This window comes from Rhineura floridana, chromosome 7 (assembly GCF_030035675.1).
Source record: "Rhineura floridana isolate rRhiFlo1 chromosome 7, rRhiFlo1.hap2, whole genome shotgun sequence".
Classification (NCBI taxonomy): Eukaryota; Metazoa; Chordata; class Lepidosauria; order Squamata; family Rhineuridae; genus Rhineura; species Rhineura floridana.
Window position 1 is genome coordinate 89,352,344 of NC_084486.1, and position 19,299 is coordinate 89,371,642.

Consider the following 19,299-nt stretch of genomic DNA (forward strand, 5'->3'; position numbering starts at 1 on the left):
TCTTAGAGGAGATCTTTCATGTCACCTGCTACCTGATCATTTTTTACTGGAGATGCCAGGGGTTGAGCCTGCAACCTTTTGCATTCAAAGCATGCAGTCTAACATTGAGCTATGGTCCTTCAAAGTTCATTTGGTTGCAAACATTCAGTCTCAGTGGCTCTGCCAGTGTTGTTCCATATTCTTAGTATAGCAGCAGCTTTATTGTGTTAGCCATAGTCTTATAGCTGAGCATAAAGAGGTACAAAAAGGAGTCATGGGCCAGCCAAAATGGCTAAAATAAAACAAAAACTCAAGCCCACAAATTATCTTTAAAACAACCAATTTTTTGCTTCAGGGAACAATCACTGCAGAGACACATGGTGCTGCAATTTCTGGCATCATGGTGACACTTTTTATGTTTCTAGGGAGTCACTGAAATCATAGCAGAGTGTTTCTGTGTAGTACCAACAACATAGGTTCATGTGATAGGTTTCTGCAATCACTTATGCAGAAACGTCAGGAAGAATCACATGGAGGGGACAATACATCTAACTTGTATGCGTGAGCCAGACCTTTGCCTCAAAAAATGTTGTGGACAGAGGGAGATACTTCAGCATCCCTGGGGGAGGCAGGATTCTAAAACTAGATAAGCAGAAATCGGATTGCATCAGTCAAGTGTAAGTACGAAAACAAAAATCTGAAAGTCTCTTGAGGATCCAAGTGTAGATATGAAAACAGTGGAGCAAATGTAATGATTAAATTCAATTTTGCTGTGCCCTCTGGAGGCAATTTTGTGTATTGCACAATGTTCCTACTTGGATTTACAGTTACTGCTGTGTCAGGATGGCCATATGCCCTACTTTAAAGAGGACAGTTTTCTGTTTTAAGGGTTGTCCAGTCCAAATCCAGTTTGAACAACAAACTGAGCAGGCATCCTGGTTACCTTGTCACAATCTTCCCTCGCTATAATGAGATGTATTATATTTTATTTCTATTTAAATTATACCAATTATTTCTAGAGTTGTCCTCTTTTTTTGGTGCTGCATTTTCTCTCTCTCTTTGTTTTTGCTGATGTGTAAGTAGCTCTTACACATAGCATTGACCAGACCTAGCCCTGCACAAGTTGTCAGCTTTGTGTGCCTTCAGACCATAAGTAGCTGTGTTAGTGGATCCTGCTTGGATCCCTGACAGCTACGTGAGGGAGCTGACACCGAGCCTGTGATTCTCCCCTCAGTGTGTATGTAAGCATGATTGACACTATAATTTTTTGCATGCCAGTGCACAGTTGAGTTTCATTTAGATTGCAACATCCACACTGAAAACACCTGGGAATCAATAGACGCTCCAGTAGGTTGTGTTTATAAGGGACAGGTGTAATTACTTTGAAGAAGGAGAAAATGTAACATGGCATTCCAGATTCAACATGGTTGCTTTGCACCCAGCTACCCAGCATAGTCTACAAACCAACAAACAGCATTTTTTTTCACCTGTTGCTTATAAAACAGGAGAATATCCCGCAAAGTCAAACCCTATCAGAAAAGAGGCCAGGTGAGAAACGGGGTCTCCATTGCAGCAAGAGGTCTACTCAGATGCCACTGTCTCCACCCTCATTCTCAAACATAGAGAGCAAAGCCTGGCTACTTCCCTTCCATGTTCTGGAGGGGAAAGCTGAAGAGCACGCCCAGAGGAAGAGACACAGACCCCTACACAAGCGTTTCAGCTTTGATGACACATGGATGGAAAAGAATTGGAAAAGGAAGCTTGTGAAAGAGGCACAGTCAGACAGAGAGACTGAATCAAGTAACCTCCCAGAGGATCAGTTAAAAGTAAGGAACCAAAGATACTCTTGTCTTCTCTCTCTGGCTGCATCTCTCTACTGTTGTCTTCTGTCTTCAGGCTGTACTTTTAACCAGCTCTGCTACTTTCTTTGTTTCTAATGCCACCAACACAATGACTTATCTTGCATCTCTTGTGTCAGGCTTTGTGCGCTAGTGATAGAGTGGGTGGGATGAAGAGTGCAAATCAAAAATATCAATGAAAGCATTAGATACAGCATGATTCCCCTTGGGTTGCCCCAACGACTTAATACTGGGTGCTTTTTTCTTTCAGATCCATCATACTGTCTTAAGTGTGCTTACAGACAGGAGTTTATTGCGGTGCTGCTCAGTCATGCAAGATTTTTGCACCATTCATATGATATTTTCATAATCAAAACATTCGTTTTTCTTTCTTTAATCTATATTTGCTCATTCTATGGAAAATCCAATAAGTAAAAATAACCGAAAACACCTAGCAAAAAAACGGTGCTAGCAAGCTTCAAACCAGATAGGCAATTTGTGAAGTTTGTGTGTCATATTTCAATGGGTAGCCTGTAATGCCACATCTCTGCTTCCTTTTGCTCCTCACCTGAGCACAACCTAGCCATTTTGTTTATGGCAACCCAAATGTTATGAGTGTGCTGATTTCTGATACTTGCAGAATCTACATTTGAATTTCAGCAACCCAATTAGGAGAAGCTGTTCTCTCAAGATCTCCACACAGTACATGTGGGATATTCATCTTCAGAGACTGTAATATAGTACATGCATCAATTTTTAGAGGGCTCTTGCGTGAAACCTCTTTATTACTCTTGTGCAAGCCTTATTTAGGCAAATACTCAAGCAAACATCAGTCTTGCAGAAGATATCTTAATTTAAAAAAGGAAACAAATGGAGAAACCTCAATTTTGCCCATTGTGAAATATGATCACTGAGGTTGGTAATGTTTGCTTTTGAGTCTTGCACACTTCCTGGGATTTTTTTAAAGAGGTGCATGCACAGGTACAGAAATACACGGACACATACCCGGAATGGGAAAAGGGTAGCAGAGGGTGGGGGAGTAGTGATTAAGGGAATAATAATAATAAAAAAAGTACAGCACAGATACATTTGGTCAAGCTGCACCCACTGGTGTGGAGAGCAGGTGACAGAATAGCAATGACTATTGTGACTGAAAACACAGGAGCATGTGGACACACAGGAGCTCATGTGGTAAGCGCACACAGAAAAGTTGGATCTGAATGACCCATTTGTGAGATAACACCCTCGTTTAGAACCATCTTCTGACATATACAAAGTTCCCTTGCACTCTTTTATAAAGAACATGCATTGCTTTGATTTAAAATCTTTACTCTCTCTCTCTCTCTCTCTCTCCCCTCCCCCCCCTCTCCCTCCCCCTCACCACAGGGGGCCCACCTCTGAAAACAAAGCCTGAGTGAAAAACAAGTTGTTAAACAAACAGGCAAATATGTTTTTGGAGGCCAGGCTAAGTGTCTCTTTAATTCAGTGTTACTACGTTTTTCTGTAGGTTAGAATGAGATCATCCATTACTTCACCAGTGGCGTTTGATGCCCTTCCTCTCAAGTTGCACCTCTATTCCCAGAGCGCACCTACAGGATTAGACTGCATGGGCTTGAGACGGCACATCTCATTTCCCGGTATGAGCACTATTATTGTTTAATTGACATCTGATTTCTGAGGTGCTTTCTTAATGTAAATATACTACCATTATATTTTGGTTCATTTTGAAATGGTTTGGCTATACCATTCCCACCACGTACTGTCCTACTGCTGTACTTTATATGGCTTTACACCAGATGTACTCCAGCACCATCACAGAGGCTACAACTCCTATCACCGCTGGCCATTGTTGGAAGTCCAACAACATCTGGAGGGCCAGGGGTTTCCCATCTCATGTTGAGCTTTCATAACGTAATTCTCCACTTCTTTGAAGTATTACTGACGGCATTTCACAGCTACAGACATTGAGATGCAGAAAGTGAAGTGACCTTCAGTTACTGGGATGCTTCCCTTGTATATGACAGATATATGATGAAATATTTGTGGAGAGGGCTTCATGTTTGAGAGAAGTGACCTTACAGAGTGTCTCCTCCTACTCTGGTTACGCTTCCTGGGTGTAAATTCCTTTATGTGGCATTTTGGGGAAGGAAAGCAGTTTGCTACAAACCTGTTCTTCTGTAAAATATCTACACTTTTATGGCATAATTACAAAGTATGTTACTTCACATGCTATAATGGGAAGAAAGTGGACATTGTGTTCCATCTATGCTGTCTCTGTAAGGCATCATTTTGAATCTAGGACCTTCTGCCTGGGCCTTTTTGTGTCAGGTCATATTGGTTGATTACCTTTTTGGCTCATATGGACTTGTTATATTCTCCCCACTTCTCCAAGCAGTGAGAAATTCCTAGGGTAGTTGTGTTTCCTTTGGAAGAACATCACTGGGGCTTTCGGTGTTTTGAATATTTGAGTTTATTTGCAAATATACAGATTGAGCATAGGTGGATGCCCGGCTTAAACACTCCAGCAGATAGCCAAATCCACTGCAGTACATTAGATCTCCAGAGGGAGGCTGCCCCCCAAATGCTTTCAAAGGCCAAAGTCTGTCTCAGTTGATCTATTTCAGTCTCTGACCCAAACTGCAATTTCTATGGTTTTTCTTTATGCATACCTAGACTACAGCATAGCTAGATATATACCAAGTGTACATCATAATTAGCTAGGAGTTGGGGGAGAAAGACATACTTCTCTTTCAGGTTTTTCCTAAACATTCAGAAGACTTAAAGAAGCTTGTCATATGATTAGCTTCTATGTAGACACATTACCTGACTAGCCCAAGTTATTAGCATTCTTTTGTAAAGTCCAAGACTCCGGCCAGATATTGCCTTAAAACAACCTGCACTGATATTCCTATGCACAGAAATCTTACAGGGACACTTATTGCATTAGTTGGGGTCGGACCAAGTTTTCACTCTCAAAAATGATGCAAGGTGAAAAAGAGGCTTTCAAGGTGCACAGCCCCTTGAAAACCTTCTAGGGAATAAATTTCATAAAGTTCACAGTATTTATTTATTTAAATTTTAAATAATTTCTTAACTGCTATTCATCAAAAGATTCCAGGATGGTATACAAAAGATGTAAATAACATTACACATTGTATAAATACAACTACACATTGTATAAATACAATTCAAAACCAGCAAATAACCATAACAAAACTCATCAAGACAAAGTGAAAAACTAAAAACAGAAGATAACACAATTCCAAAATTAACCTAAAATGCCTCAGCAAATAAGAATGTTATCATCTGGAGCGAAAACAGCTTAGAACGCTGGTGCCAGTCATGCCTCCCTCAGCAGGGCATTCTGAAGTCAGGGCATCACCACAGAAAAGGCCCTTTCCTTTTGTGTCTGCATTATGTATCTCTACTAAAGAGGGCACTAGGAACAGGCTGGTATGGGAAGAGGCACTCCTTTGGGTAATTGCGTCCCAAGCTGTTTAGGACATTGAAGGTAAGCACCAGCATTGTAAATTGTTCTCAGAAGTGGATAGGCAGCCAATGTAGATCTTTCAAAAACAAGTGCTGTATGAACAACTGTGGTTGTACCCCGGACAAAAAAATTCTAGCTGCTGAGTTCTGCACTAACTGAAGTTTCCAGTTTGTCTTTAAGGGCAACCCCATGTACCCATGTATAACACATTACAGTCATTTGGCTAAGATGTCACAAGAGCAGGACCTGCCATGACAGTGATTCACAACTCTTATTTCTCCCCTCTTCTGCTGTCCTAGTGCCTTTTGGGGGGATGAGGGGGTGGGGATGGTGAGAACAGGCTTTCTTTTTCCCTGTGTGATCCCAGACAATAAGGACTTACGTAAGGAATACAGAAATATCACAGAGCTACATAGCGGGCAAATAAAGTGAAGATTTTTTCTAGGTTTAAATTAGTGTGGGAAGTTAATATTCCCATTGCTGAGGCAACCATGTTGCACATAAGCTTGGTTGTCTTGGCAATGAGAGCACATTCCCTTCCCGCAGCAAACATCTTTATGCCATTTGGAACCCATTTGTTTTTATGGGGAACAATGTTCACAGAAATTTTGTCCCCCTATTTCGTCTGTGCTTTAATTATATATATTATTTACTGTGATCCTTGCAAGTGCACTTCCATTACCAGAAGTGTTCAAATGCCTTCTACACCAGAAAAGATTAGTATATAAAAGTAAAACAAAACCAGTTTTTGGTGAACCTCATTGGAAACTAGAATGCAGAGAAATATATTAAGCATCTTCTTCAACAGACAAATATAATAGTGGGGCTTTAAAGGCTAGAAATCCGTTTCTTAATTCCTCCAGCTCAGGGGTTGCGTCTTACCTGGATCTCAGTGACCTTTACCATAAATAATGACTGTGGTTTGTAGTGATGTTTCTCATTCTTTATCTGCGATACTGCTGATCATCTACCCCTTTTCCTCTTCTTGCACACCAGAGTACTTATTATGTTCCTTAAAAACGTCTTAGGAACATATGGAAAATGAATGTGGTTGCTAAATTAGCTGCATCTCTCAGCCTTCTCTAGAGTTCTGCTGCAGAACTGATAACAATTGCGTCAACTCTTTATTACCTTTTCGTCTGAAATTGTTTAGAACAGAAAGAATTGGAATCTTTTTAATAGAATTGAAAGATATATGGTGATTGGCCAATAGGTGGTGCCCCAGGTTTTAGAAAGCTTTAGATGTTTTTCTGGAAAGGGATGCTATTAAATGTGGTGTAGTTGGGATACACAGAATATTTTGAAACTGCATGTCGTGACCTTAGCTGGAACCTTTGGAATTCTTCACAAACTTCAGGACATTGGAACAAAACACAGCAACTAAGCTCAAGAATGGCTTGTAATGGAAACTGAACAGCATAAAATGGCAGGCGTTGATAGATTTCTGAGGCACATGCCTTATGTGGTTTGGCGTTTGTGTGTGTGTTTTAAAAGGGGGGATCCAAACAGCTCATTTTTTTACAGCAATGAACTTGAAGATGTTGTTGCCACATGGAATCTGTCAGCTTTCCTTCCCTCATAATTTCATATACATGTCTGACTTTGTCTCTGCCCCTGCATTCTTGGTTAGGCTTTGGCTGGAGTATTGTCTGATTTTGCTTGCTACTTTTTTAAAAAGGACACAAGAATTTGCTGGAGAGAACTCTTGAGCAGAACACCAATGATGTCTTTGCACACTTACCTGGAAGTAAGAGCCACTGAACTCAGTAGGATTTGTTTCTTTTTTTTTTTTTTTTCAATAATTTTTATTCAGATTTTCATAAAACATACAAGACGAAATCATAAAACATTCAAAGACAAAAAACAAAATCAAAAATAGTTAAACAAAAAGAAAAAAAGAAAAAAAAAACAAAAATAAAAAATAAAGAGTAAAATATTGACTTCCCATTTGTCAAAGATCAAATCAGTTATAAATCTATAATATATAACAATCCTGTCTCTTAAGTCATATTATAAAATCACTTTCCTCCAGTAGTTATCTTACTTAATCATCAAATCTCATAAACATTACTTTATTCTTTCCACAAAAAGTCAAAGAGAGGTTTCAATTCTTTAAGAAATATATCTATCAATTTTTTTTTCCAGATAAGCATATCGATTAATCCATCTCATTACTAATTATGATAATCTTATTGTCATAACCATAGTCAAAATAAACATTTCAATTAATCCATCACATCAGAATCTGTTAGGTTCAGTAATTTCAGTAGCCATTGTTCTATTATCCCTATTAGTTCCATTTTCCATCTTCCATCTTCAGTAGTCTTGTTAAGTCCAGTAATTTCAGTATCCAATCTTCCATTATCAGTATTCCATAATAATCTTGCTGTCAAAGCCATAGTCATATAGTAAGAGTCTGATGGGAATTACCTCTATCCCAAATATTTTCTTGCCATCCATTCTGAATAGGTTGCTGAAATACTGCTGTAAAATCATATCTCTGTTCTTTTTTTCAAAATACACTGGGTCATCTCTTGAAAGTTTTTCCATTGTCACATGGCTGCAGTTAATTCCATAGATTTTCTCTATATTGGGCTCCATCACATCATTCCAGTCCAGAAGATTATCCATGCCATTGATAACTTTATCTCTAGAATCTTCATTAATTTCTTCAGAGATAACATTGAGTTCCAAACAATTGATTTTATTTCTAAAGTCCATAGACTCCAAATCTTGTTCCTGTTCCACGTTTGTTCCAATCTCCGGGATCTCCTCTCTCACAGGGACCCCTGTTCCAGTCTCCAGGGTCTCCTCTCTCACAGGGACCCCTGTTCCAGTCTCCAGGGTCTCCTCTCTCACAAGGACCCCTATGTCTTTAATCTCCTGTGTCTCCAAACAATAGATTTTGTTTCTAAAGTCCATAGACTCCAAATCTTTTTCCTGTTCCACGTTTGTTCCAATCTCCGGGGTCTCCTCTCTCACAGGGACCCCTTCCAGGGTCACCTCTCTCACAGGGACCCCTATATCTTTAATCTCCTGCTTCATTTTACTCAATTCAATTTTCAGCTCCTTACAACCCTGTCGCAGGTTTTGTTTCGTTATCTCAATCTCATCCATTATTTTCTGAAACATAGTTATTTCCAGCTTCTCAGCCACTTTCTTAATTGCCATTTTAAAAGAAAAATATAGGAAAACCACTTCTTATTTCAGCAACAATTGGGTTAATACTCCAAACTTGGTGACATCACAGTATAAACAGAGCAGACAGCCTTATCTCTCCATGCTTAAGTAAACAAAATGCAGTTCCCAGGATCGAAACAATTAATGGCGGTCGTCAGGAAACAGATTCGTCAAAATAAAATAGACCAAAAAGAGAGTAGTCTCAGACAATATAATATTCTTCAAAATAAAAATCTGGAATAGAAATCCCTCTTCTGTGTATATCTTTAGAATGCAAATCCAGGACAGCTTTTTGCAACAAAAACAGAGATAAGCTATTAATTAGTGAGTAGCAGAGAGAAGTTATGGCTCCCCAGTGAGATGTCAAAAACCGATCAATCTGGCAAATCTCTTTTAAACAGCAACAATTTAAGTCAAGTAAAAGAAAAATATAGAAAGAAGGGTGCTTGCCTGTTAGTGCGTTCTCTCTTAGAAGATAAGATGAACGTTCGCTTTATCAGATGGAGCTTGTTGTTGAAAATCCGTCCCACCTTCGTCGGCTGGACCTCGTCCCATAAATTAATGAGATCTGGTCGTCCCAACAAAAATAGGCTTTGAGGTTAATCTCTTCGTTTCTCCCTACCCGGGAGAAGTTTAATCAGTCAAAAAAAAAAAAAATCTGACTGATATATCTGAATAAGCTTCTTTTGAGGCAGGAGCCCGTCTCAAAAGCAGGCACAGGCTAAGTCACCCTTCCCGGAAGTCCAGTAGGATTTGTTTCTAAGTAAAGACGTGCAAAGGATTCTGTTATAAATGTTTTAGGACAGACTGAATGCAAAAACTGGGCAGGCTATAGGAACTGATACAATATAATGAAGGGTCAGTCTACGCGTTATAATTATCACTTGGAAGGTGCTGCCATGGAAACTCTCTGTAACTTTGGGAAGGCCCACATGATGAGCCAGGCCTGTTATTAAAGGCTCAGCAGGTGTTAGCAGCCAGGAGGAGGTTATTTCCAGGATCCCCTGTGTGGTTAATATAAAATCTAGACTGGCCCTTGCAAAAGACATGGGAATTTATGTGCAGAGATGTTGCTAGGTACTTAAAAGACTCAGGACACAGGCCCATGACACAAATGTAAAGATGCAAATGTCGGCCAACTTTCAGATGGGGGAAAAACTCTGGGGTTTCCATTTATTTGTATCATATATTTCGACTACGTTAAAGGCTATAATGAAAGAAGAGGGTCAGTTGTCTACTAAGGGGAAGGCTGAGACTCAGTGAAGTCAATGGCATTTGCACATGACCGTGGATTGGGTGCTGTTCATCCATGCAAGTTTCGCACAGCATCCACACAATATCGTCCTCATCAAAATGCAGTCCTGTATTATTTTTCCATTTTATCCATTGGAAACGGTAAATCCAGATTTAATGGGAAGAAAATACGGGATGGTATTTTGATGGGGATGATGTTGTATGGATGCTGTACAAAACTTGCAAGTATGAGCAGCACCAAACCCACAACTTAGTGTAGTGTGGAAGTACCACAAGTAGCAACAAGGGGATTTAATTCTGCTATATTACACATATATACCAGAAGGTAAGTCTGATTAGCCTTCTCCAACCTGATGCCTTCCTGATGTTGTTGGACTACAGTTCTCAGTGGCTCCCAGTGGCGTGACCAATGGTCAGTGATGATGAGAATTGTAGTCCAACATCATGTGGAGGGTGCCCGGTTGGTGAAGGCTGGTATAACTGAATTCAGTGGTACTTTCTTCTGAGAGTGTTGAGAGCCATTCCTTCTTTTTAGAAAATAATTGTACAGTGGTAATTTTTCATTTTGGGAACACCAGATGCTTTTCTTCAGGGAAAGCCTACTACTTTGGGGACATCACATTTCCCCACTGTTCAGCTGCAATATTTTGTCACTAGAATAATGTATTTGTTCCCCCCAGTTAGTGAATTGCTATTGGGCACACATTGGATGCTGCCTGTGTGTTATCACCAGGAATGAGTGGCACAACTCTCCCTTTTTCATTCTATGAACTTTTTTATTTAAAAAACAAAAACAAACTTTGGAAGCTGAATGCTCCCTCACTGTACTGCTCAAGAGGTGGAGTGGTCATGTAGCCCTTAAGAAGAAGCAGGAGCAGCAGTAAACACAAGGAAGGCTATTGTCTCTTCTAGCAACAATGCCTTCCAGTTGTGGTGGGCCTTTTCACTTGTCAAAAGAATAGAATGGTTCTCTGAGGGGCTATTTGTCTCTCCCGTCACCCCCTCCAATGTTTGATTATAATCATATAGGGCTAGAAGGCCAGGCATTTTATTTTTCTGCAGCACAGGGTGGGGAATTCTGCAAGCAGGGCTGGCCCAAGACATTTTGCTGATTAAAGCAAAGGACAAGATGGTGACCCGTTCCATTCCATGTACAAAAACTGACTGGATTGGCAGTTTGATCTTATTTCAATATAGGTGACAGGACGGCACCTTCACTGTCTCTGAGGGCAGCAAGTTGGCTTAGAGGGTGCAGGGCAGGATGTGTTGCGCATACATTCCGTCCTCCATCCCCAACACCTTGCTGCACTTCCCATCCCTAAACGTACGTTGCCTGAGACAGCTGCCTCACTCTACCCAACGCTGTCTTTTCCCCTTTCCTTCAGGAGCGGCTTGTAACAATAACCTCCTGGCAGCAGTGTCGCTGCCACCTACTGGCAAGGGTAGTGGCAAGGTAGCTGCAAAGTCAGGGCTGCGCAAATACACGGCATTGCAGAGCCAATCCAGGGCTCCCTGGTGAGCCCACGCAGCCCTGACCTTGTTGTTGCTGCAGCTCTGCTGTGTTGGGGGAGCCCATTCTGCCTTCCTCCTAAATACTCAGGTGTAGTGCAGAGGGGGGAGTTTTTTGTAAAAAAAACCCCATGCTAATCCCACTTACTCAGGATACTTACAATAAGCTCCTCGAGCAGGTAAATTTCCTCTTCTGCCCACTCCACCTCCAGTTGGCTTTTTTACTCTCCATTGATATCTCAACATTATGTATAGCCTGAAACCTCACAGGTTTTTGTGAGGCTGTTAAATAGGTTTCTTAAAAGAGTTCTTTTTCATCTAATTTGCAAATTTAAATACTTGTATGTTCTTAGGGAGTCCCCAGACTATGTACAAACCACAGCCTTATTTTTGTGTGGCTCTATTTTGCTTCTAAACAGATAGATGCTTGACCACCTCAGTTCAGTCTTAGAAGGAATTATTAGTGACACTATAGGGCACATGTTGGAGTAAATATATATTGATTTTTTTTAAAAAAATCTGATTAAGTTTGTCAGCAAGCTTAGGAGCTGAGTAGAAGATCTAGATACTAATTTGGTTTCGGGGTACTGGATCATGCCAACATTTTTTATTTCATTTCCAGGTTTGGCTACGAGCAGTATCTGGTTTATTAAAGGTATTGATGTTAAGTGGCAAAAAGGACTAACATTATGAAAGGTTCCAACTACAGAGGAAGTATTTTTGAAATGCTAACATGCTATCTCATAAGTTGCAGGGAGATATTTTGCATAAATAACATAGCTGCACACATGATAGGTGATATTCAATGCTAGCCCTACTCAAAGTAGACCCATTGAAGTTAATAGGTATGCTGGGAGGAAGGGCGGGATATAAATCTAATAATAAATAAATAAATAACTTAGGCTTATTAATTTCAGTGCCTATTCTGAATAGAACTTAGCTGAATACAACCCTCTACGTTCCATACATGCTCGTATTATTTATCTGTTGTGTTTCTTATATCTTATTCTAACCAAAAACATTCAGCTAGCAAAAAAGTAAATATACAGTCTGATCAAAAACAACACATTAAATCAGCACTAAAAGTGCCAGCATAAATATAGCAGTAGCAAAACATACAAAAATACACAAAAATAATGGCATTACATTCATTTCAAGAACAAGGTTTCAAAATGGTACAAGAAATACTACTGGCAAAATGTTGAATTGATGGGGCAAACTAATCACCAGATGGGGACTATCAGTGTCGAGAAGACATGAGGCCATGATGCATTAGTCTTCAACAATCTCAGAGGGAAGGCACTCAGCCGTGACGAGGTCAAGAAAGTTCTGGTCTCTGCAATAAATTAGCTCTGCTCCCATTGACTGAATCACTAGCATTTGAGAAACTTTGCAGGAGAGACTGAGGGAACCTCTGTCAGCATGCTTTAATATAACCGTGTCATGTGACCGTGTCATGTGACCAAGTCATGGAAGAGTGCACCAGTGATTTCTGAAGCTCTGCAAATGAAAATGTCATTTCTTGATGACTGAAAAGAGACGTTTGGCAAAGGAAATCTGGCTGGCAGTTGGTGGATTTGCAAACAGCTTTCCTTGCTGATATAACATGGTACATTTATGGCCTCACAGGAAAGTTGCAAGCTGAAGGAAAACTGATATGTGACTAGGTCAGCAATGGAAAAGTTCACAAAATGGAACTGCAACCTTTTCAAAAGAAGCTAATTCAAAGTAGCTTGCTTCATTTCGTGTCCTGTGTAACCCTTCAAATGTCAGAATGAAGGACATGGGGGGGCAGTATCCCACTGTGCAAAATTGCTGCGTCTCTGCGGCAGCTGTTTTCCCAAGTGATCCAGAGCTTCAAAGAAAGTTCCTCTGGAGGTACTTTTTTTAAAAAAATCTGTAACTTGTGTGGAATCTGCATCTAAATTAGTATTAATTGAAACCATTCACATGCAGTGAAGGGCTGCCTGAAGGAAAATATATCTAAATATATTATTTTAAAAAACATAAAAAACTAAAATAAAATGAAAATGACAGCCCCATTCAACTTAGGTTACAAGAAGCAATAGTTGTAGGTGAATGCTCATATTTAACCAGGTCGTGTTTGAGTTGCCCTGTTTGTTCATAGTTAAAGGCCTGGTTCAGATGTGACATATCTCAGCTTATTAAGGGGAGACGTGTATAAGCCTTGAGCTCATGCATTTTGTCCTTGTGCAGCAGTGCCCCTTCCCTCCTCAGCTCACTGCGATTGAAGACTGCCTAGGTTAAATAACTAATTTCCCAAAGTGGGAAATTGTGTCTTCCAGAATTGGAACAAATCAGGATGTGAAACAGGAGACTATGGTTAATTAACCCAATTAGTGTTCAGTTGTGGCATGCGGAGAATTGAGGATTGAAATGTGCAGGCATAAGACTGTGCAAGCGTAAGGCTCAGTGCATATAAACAGTACCTTGCAAAAGTAATCAGATCCCTGACCAACGCTCTCATATTACTGAATTACATATGGTACATTGTAATTTTGTTCTGTATGATATTTTATTTTGAAACACTGAAACTCAAAATCAATTATTGTAAGGTGACATTGGTTTTATGTTGGGAAATGTTTGTAACAAACATAAAAAACTGAAACATAAGTATTCAACCCCTGTGCTGTGAAAGCTCCCAGTTTACACGGATGAAAAAACTGCCATATCGAGGACACAATTACTTTACCATTGGCCTCCACCTGTGAACCATTAAAGTTGCTGTCACATTGTCAGGATAAAAACCATACTGTTGAAGGATCATTGGTTAGGCTGTGGCTCTGAAAGGAAATGAAGACCAAAGAGCATTCTACAGAAGTGAGTGCTAATGTCATACAGATGCATAGATTAGAAAAAGGAAAGGGGTACAAAATAATAGTCAAGTGTTTGGATATCCCAGTGAGCACAGTTGGATCAATAATCAGAAAGTGGAAGCTGCATCACACCACCCAGGCACTGCCAAGAAAAGGCCGTCCCTCAAAACTCAGTGCTCAGACAAGAAGGAGACTTGTGAGAGAAGCCACAGAGAGGCCAGCAATCATTCTGAAGGAGCTACAGAGTTCAGTGGCTGGGAGTGGAGTAATGGTGCACCAGTCAACCATATCAAGAGCTCTGCATAACACTGGCCTGTTTGGGACGGTGGCAAAAAAGAAGCCGTTACTGAAAAAGTACCATCTGAAAGCACGTCTGGAGTTTGCCAGAAAGCATGAGAGTGCCCCAGCAGTGATGTGGGAAAAGGTTTTGTGATCAGATGAGACTTTTGCAAGGCACTGTAGGCTTAATAAACCAAGATATGTCATATCTGAACACAGCCAATATTAGCCAAGTAAAATTAGTTTCAAAAAACATAGTTTCAGAGAAATCCAACAACTATCACAAAGGCTCTTTGGGGATATCCATGTTTTCATTGCCAAGAGGTATACATCTGACATTTTATTCCTGAATCGATGGAGATTGCGTTCTTCATTTTTTTACCTAGTCCACACACAATCTAGACCTATGGCATTGTCCCTGAAAAGCGCTTCTTGACAAACTAGCTTCATTCCAAAAATAAAAGCTTGGTGCAGGTTGATTCTACACTACCCTGCAGTGTGTCCATTTGAAAACAAATAGAGGTGGTCCCAGCAATGCGGAGTCTGCATGTGTGTATCCATACCTGTCCAATTAAAGTGTAGGTGGGTGTAATCAAGGGGAGAGTTTTCAGACATGTATCAAGCAACCACACTCACCCATGTGGACAGCAGGATCTACAGTCAATCTAGATTGAAAGCAGCCTGTTGAGAATGAGCCTGAACAATTCTGTATTGAGAAAATCTACATTTTTGCACTACAAACAGGTGTTACAAATGAAAAAGCCCTGTCTGTGACCATTTGCCATACTTCTAATAGTAGATGAGCATGCTGTAGGTCTCTGAAGTTGACCTCAGCACTACGTTTGTATGGAGAAGGCAGTTCTTCAGCAGCTTAGGGTTTTACAGGTCAAAACCAGAACTTTGAATTGGGCCTGGAAACAAATTGACATTTGTTGAAGATGGGGATGATAATGCTTTGATCTGCAAGCTCCTGTTAGTAATGACTTGTCGTTTCTGAGCCATTTCCAAGACAGACCATCCTAGGGTACATCACAGTAGTCTAATCTGGATGTGACTGGGGCATGAATAACAGTTGCCAGGTTTGATTTATGCAAGAAAGAGTGAAGCTGCTGCACCAGCCAAAACTGGTAAAAACTGGGTCCAGGACTAAATCCAAGAGGCAAACCTAATTCTCCAGGAAAAATGTAACCTTGTCCCAAACAAGTTGTAACCTAATCCTAGAAAGACAGAACCTCAAACCAACAGTATTTCCATCCAGTCTGGATTTTCACATCAAGTCCATCTTTGACCTCGAACATTGGCTTGGAACCTCCACAGCCTCCCTGGGATCTGATGAAAAAGAGTATACTGATGACAACCCAGCCCTAATCTCCAGTTGATGTCACCCAATGGCTGGGAGATGAGATTGAGACATAGAGCACTCCACAGAATGACAGCCATGGGATGGAGTCACAGTCTCGAAGCATCATCTTTTGTGATTTATCATCCAGGAATGACTGAAGTTACTGGAATTTAGTTGGGGTGGGGTGGGGTGGGGGAGGAACACTGAGATGTCCAAGAGAAGAATCCATAGAGTCACATTTGCCCTGTCATCTCCCAGTCTAGATCATTTACCAGGGTAATCAAGGGAGTTTCAGTCTCAAATCTGGGGTAGAAGCAAGATGGGAAAGGATCTAAATGATCTAGACAGAATCCAGTTTCTACACACACTCTGCACAAGCACACACTAAGTCTTCCATATATGTACATATATGTGTAACCCCATGTACGTGCTTTCTCTCACACATTTCCTCTCTTAACCATGTACCTTGACCTACCCCAGCCATTTTTTTACTGTCCCTAGTTCTCCCCTTCAGAGAGCCATTGTGGTGTAGTGGTTAAGGTGTTGGACTACGACCTGGGAGACCAGGGTTCGAATCCCCACACAGCCATGAAGCGCACTGGGTGACCCTGGGCCAGTCACTGCCTCTCAGCCTCATGAAAACTCTATTCATAGGGTCGCCATAAGTTGAAATCGACTTGAAGGCAGTACATTTACATTTAGTTCTCCCCTTCACCCAGATTTAGTTTGCCATTGCCTATCCATCTCGACCACTGACATGCCCTAGCATCCTCCTGGGTCTCATCATGGCTCTAATTCAGCTCTCCCAGTGCCTGGCTCTTGCCAATGCCATGACACTGTGGAGTTTCAAGAAAAAGGCCCATTCTGCTGCCCTACCATTTCTATTTTTGCTACAGGAAAACAGAATGATACTTCCTTCAAGGTGCCCTACAAATGGGGAAAGTTGCCTATGTCAAAACAGCAATATGTAGCATCTCCCTCAAGCAACAATATTGAAATGGCAGCACAGTCTCTGCAGCAAATGTTACATTTTTTGTTTGCCTAGTGTTTTTGATGAAACATATCTCTGTGGAAACTGACACAGAATCTGGGTCTCTCAAATTAACGTGGAATGAGTTATGCTATTTGTTATATATCTATAAATGCATGGCCAATCCCCACCAAAAAGGGATTGTATCCTTTTTCTTAGCAGCTGTGATGGTCATGAAGAACAGAAAAGGGCCACTGAGATGATACCTTTATGTGGACCAATTAGCATTTAAAATACTGAATGCTAACTTTTGAGTGGCATACACTTTTTATCTTGAATTTTAACAGCATAGGGTATTTATAAACTAATCAACATCTTCTTCATTAATACACTCTTTGCTTCTGAATATTTGTCATTTCAATACAACATTGATACAAATTAAAGCATGTGTCTATGCATGCATGGTTGACAAACAGATTTGAGATATATGTTGGGAAACATTGATGATGATGATAATGATTTATTGAATCTATATCCCATCCTTCATCTGGAAGGAGCCCAGGGTGGTAAACTCATTAGCAAAACAATTTAACAACAAACAACAAAAACAAAATGATGTTACCTCTGGGCTTATCCAAACGGAGTGGGATAATCCACCGTTTCCATATCCGGTTTGTCGGCTGATAGTCCTTACTTTTCGCCTTTTTGTTCACTGTTTCCCAATGGAAAACAATGTCCCAATGAAATTCCCGATTTCAAACAGCAAATCGCATTTTTGCCGGTATTGGAAGGAGCGAATTTAACCTGCGAAAATGCATGACACCGCGCGACATCATTTGGACGACCAAATAATAATAAGCACACATAGCGCGCATGTCACACATTTTGCAGTCGTCCGGATGAGCCCTCTGTCTCTGGTGAATTAAATTAGCATGTGACAGGGAACTTAAGCCTGACTGCGGTTTGGTGTTGTGTGGCTGCTGGTATGTTGTTTTACTGATTTGATTGTGTTTTTCAAAAATGGTTTTTATTATATTGTCTGTTGTAAATCATCCTGAAGGTTTCATTTGGGATGGTAAGTGCGAGATTTAAATCCTTTAATAAACAAACAAACACTATTTAAGGGGTACAGAACTGAGGCCCCTGTTGAAAATGAAAAGCCAAAACAAAATCTTACCCCCCCCAAAAAAAGTTCCCCATGAAATTGCAGAAGAGGATCTATTGCAGATCTTGAAGAAACAATTACGCACCATCAGACTTTGACAATATCCTCCATACTATTTGGTTGCTGAAGCAAGGCATGCAAGATCTCAACAACAAGATCAGCAATGCAGGGCATAATTTAGTGGTTATCAAAAATGTCTATCTAAAAACTACACTGGCCTGATACCCATTGCTACTTAGATCACCACAGGGTAGTTGAGATCTGGAATCTTAGTTGAGGATAGAGTCAGAGTACCAGTGCCAGGCACCTGGTTGGCCACTGTGAGAACAGGATGCTGGACTGGATGGGCCACTGGCCTGATCCAGCAGGCTCTTCTTATGTTCTGATGTTCTTAAGTAATAGCAGAAGCAGTAGCTGCAGCTCTATGTCACACCGGCCCTTCAGAATTTTTCAGGTCCCAACACAAACCCATTAAGAATAAACATCCAGATGGCTGCTGATACTTCTGTTTTGCAGATGTGTAAGGCTTGAATACATATAAGACAACTGTGCTATTTGAGAGGGACTGTACTGTATCTTGCTCCATTAATTTCTTTCAACAGAACAGGTTTGCCTTGCTGTCCTCTATAATGCTTAATATGTAAGACCTTCCCTACCTCCATCTGGGGAAACCTTACACCATAGGAGACCAAACGCTAACTGGTTTTTGTATAGTTTTATTATGGACTTGTATTTTAATTGCTGTTGGAAGGTGCTGTGGGCAATGTGAATGCTTTGGAAAGGCTTGGCTTAAATCTTTCAAATAGAATAAAACAAACTTTTGTGGGGATATATAAGGGTGTTTCCTGAATAACACTGTTCATCAGAAAACAAAAAGGCATGGGAGAGATTCCTTTTGTCTAATGGAAATTTAAGGATGACTTCATTCATCTTTAAAACTGTCCTGCTGGAGACTTCCATAAATACTATCAGTCTAGCCTGATTCTGTGTCCAATATAATCGAAATGTAAAGAAAAAAGGGCACTAATGTGAAATAAATTGGGTTACGTTGATGGGAAACAGGTGTCCTTTGTAGGGTTTCAGGCCTTCAGTGTGCATTAACTATATTCTCTGAGTTCTAGTTAATATCGGATATTTGTGTGTCATCTCTATCTGGGCCTCGCAGGAGAAGCAGTTGATTGCTCTTGCAGGGTCTCTTTGCTCATAGCATGTGGTATTTAAAAGCTGGATTCTTTCCTTACAGGGGAATGCAATTTTGAATATATATGTTAGAATAGTAGAGTTGGAAAGGCCTGTAAGGCCATCAAGTCCCCCTCCCGCTCAATGGAGGAATTCAAGTTAAAGCGTACTCTACAGATGGCTGTCCAGCTGCCTCTTGAATGCCTCCAGTGTTAGAGAGCCTGCCACCTCCCTAGGTAATTGGTTCCATTGTTGTACTGCTCTAACAGAAGTTTTT

The 19,299-nt window shown here is 40.5% G+C and overlaps 1 protein-coding gene across 1 annotated transcript in view; it reads left to right on the forward strand.

Moving 5' to 3' along the window:
- ARHGEF4 (Rho guanine nucleotide exchange factor 4) overlaps window positions 1-19,299 on the forward strand; it is a 170,641-nt gene that overhangs the window by 15,131 nt on the left and 136,211 nt on the right. The window contains exons 4-5 of the mRNA XM_061636379.1: window positions 1,485-1,805; window positions 3,325-3,454. Of these exons, the coding sequence (XP_061492363.1) occupies window positions 1,485-1,805; window positions 3,325-3,454 (451 nt within the window). The remainder of the gene's footprint in view (window positions 1-1,484; window positions 1,806-3,324; window positions 3,455-19,299) is intronic.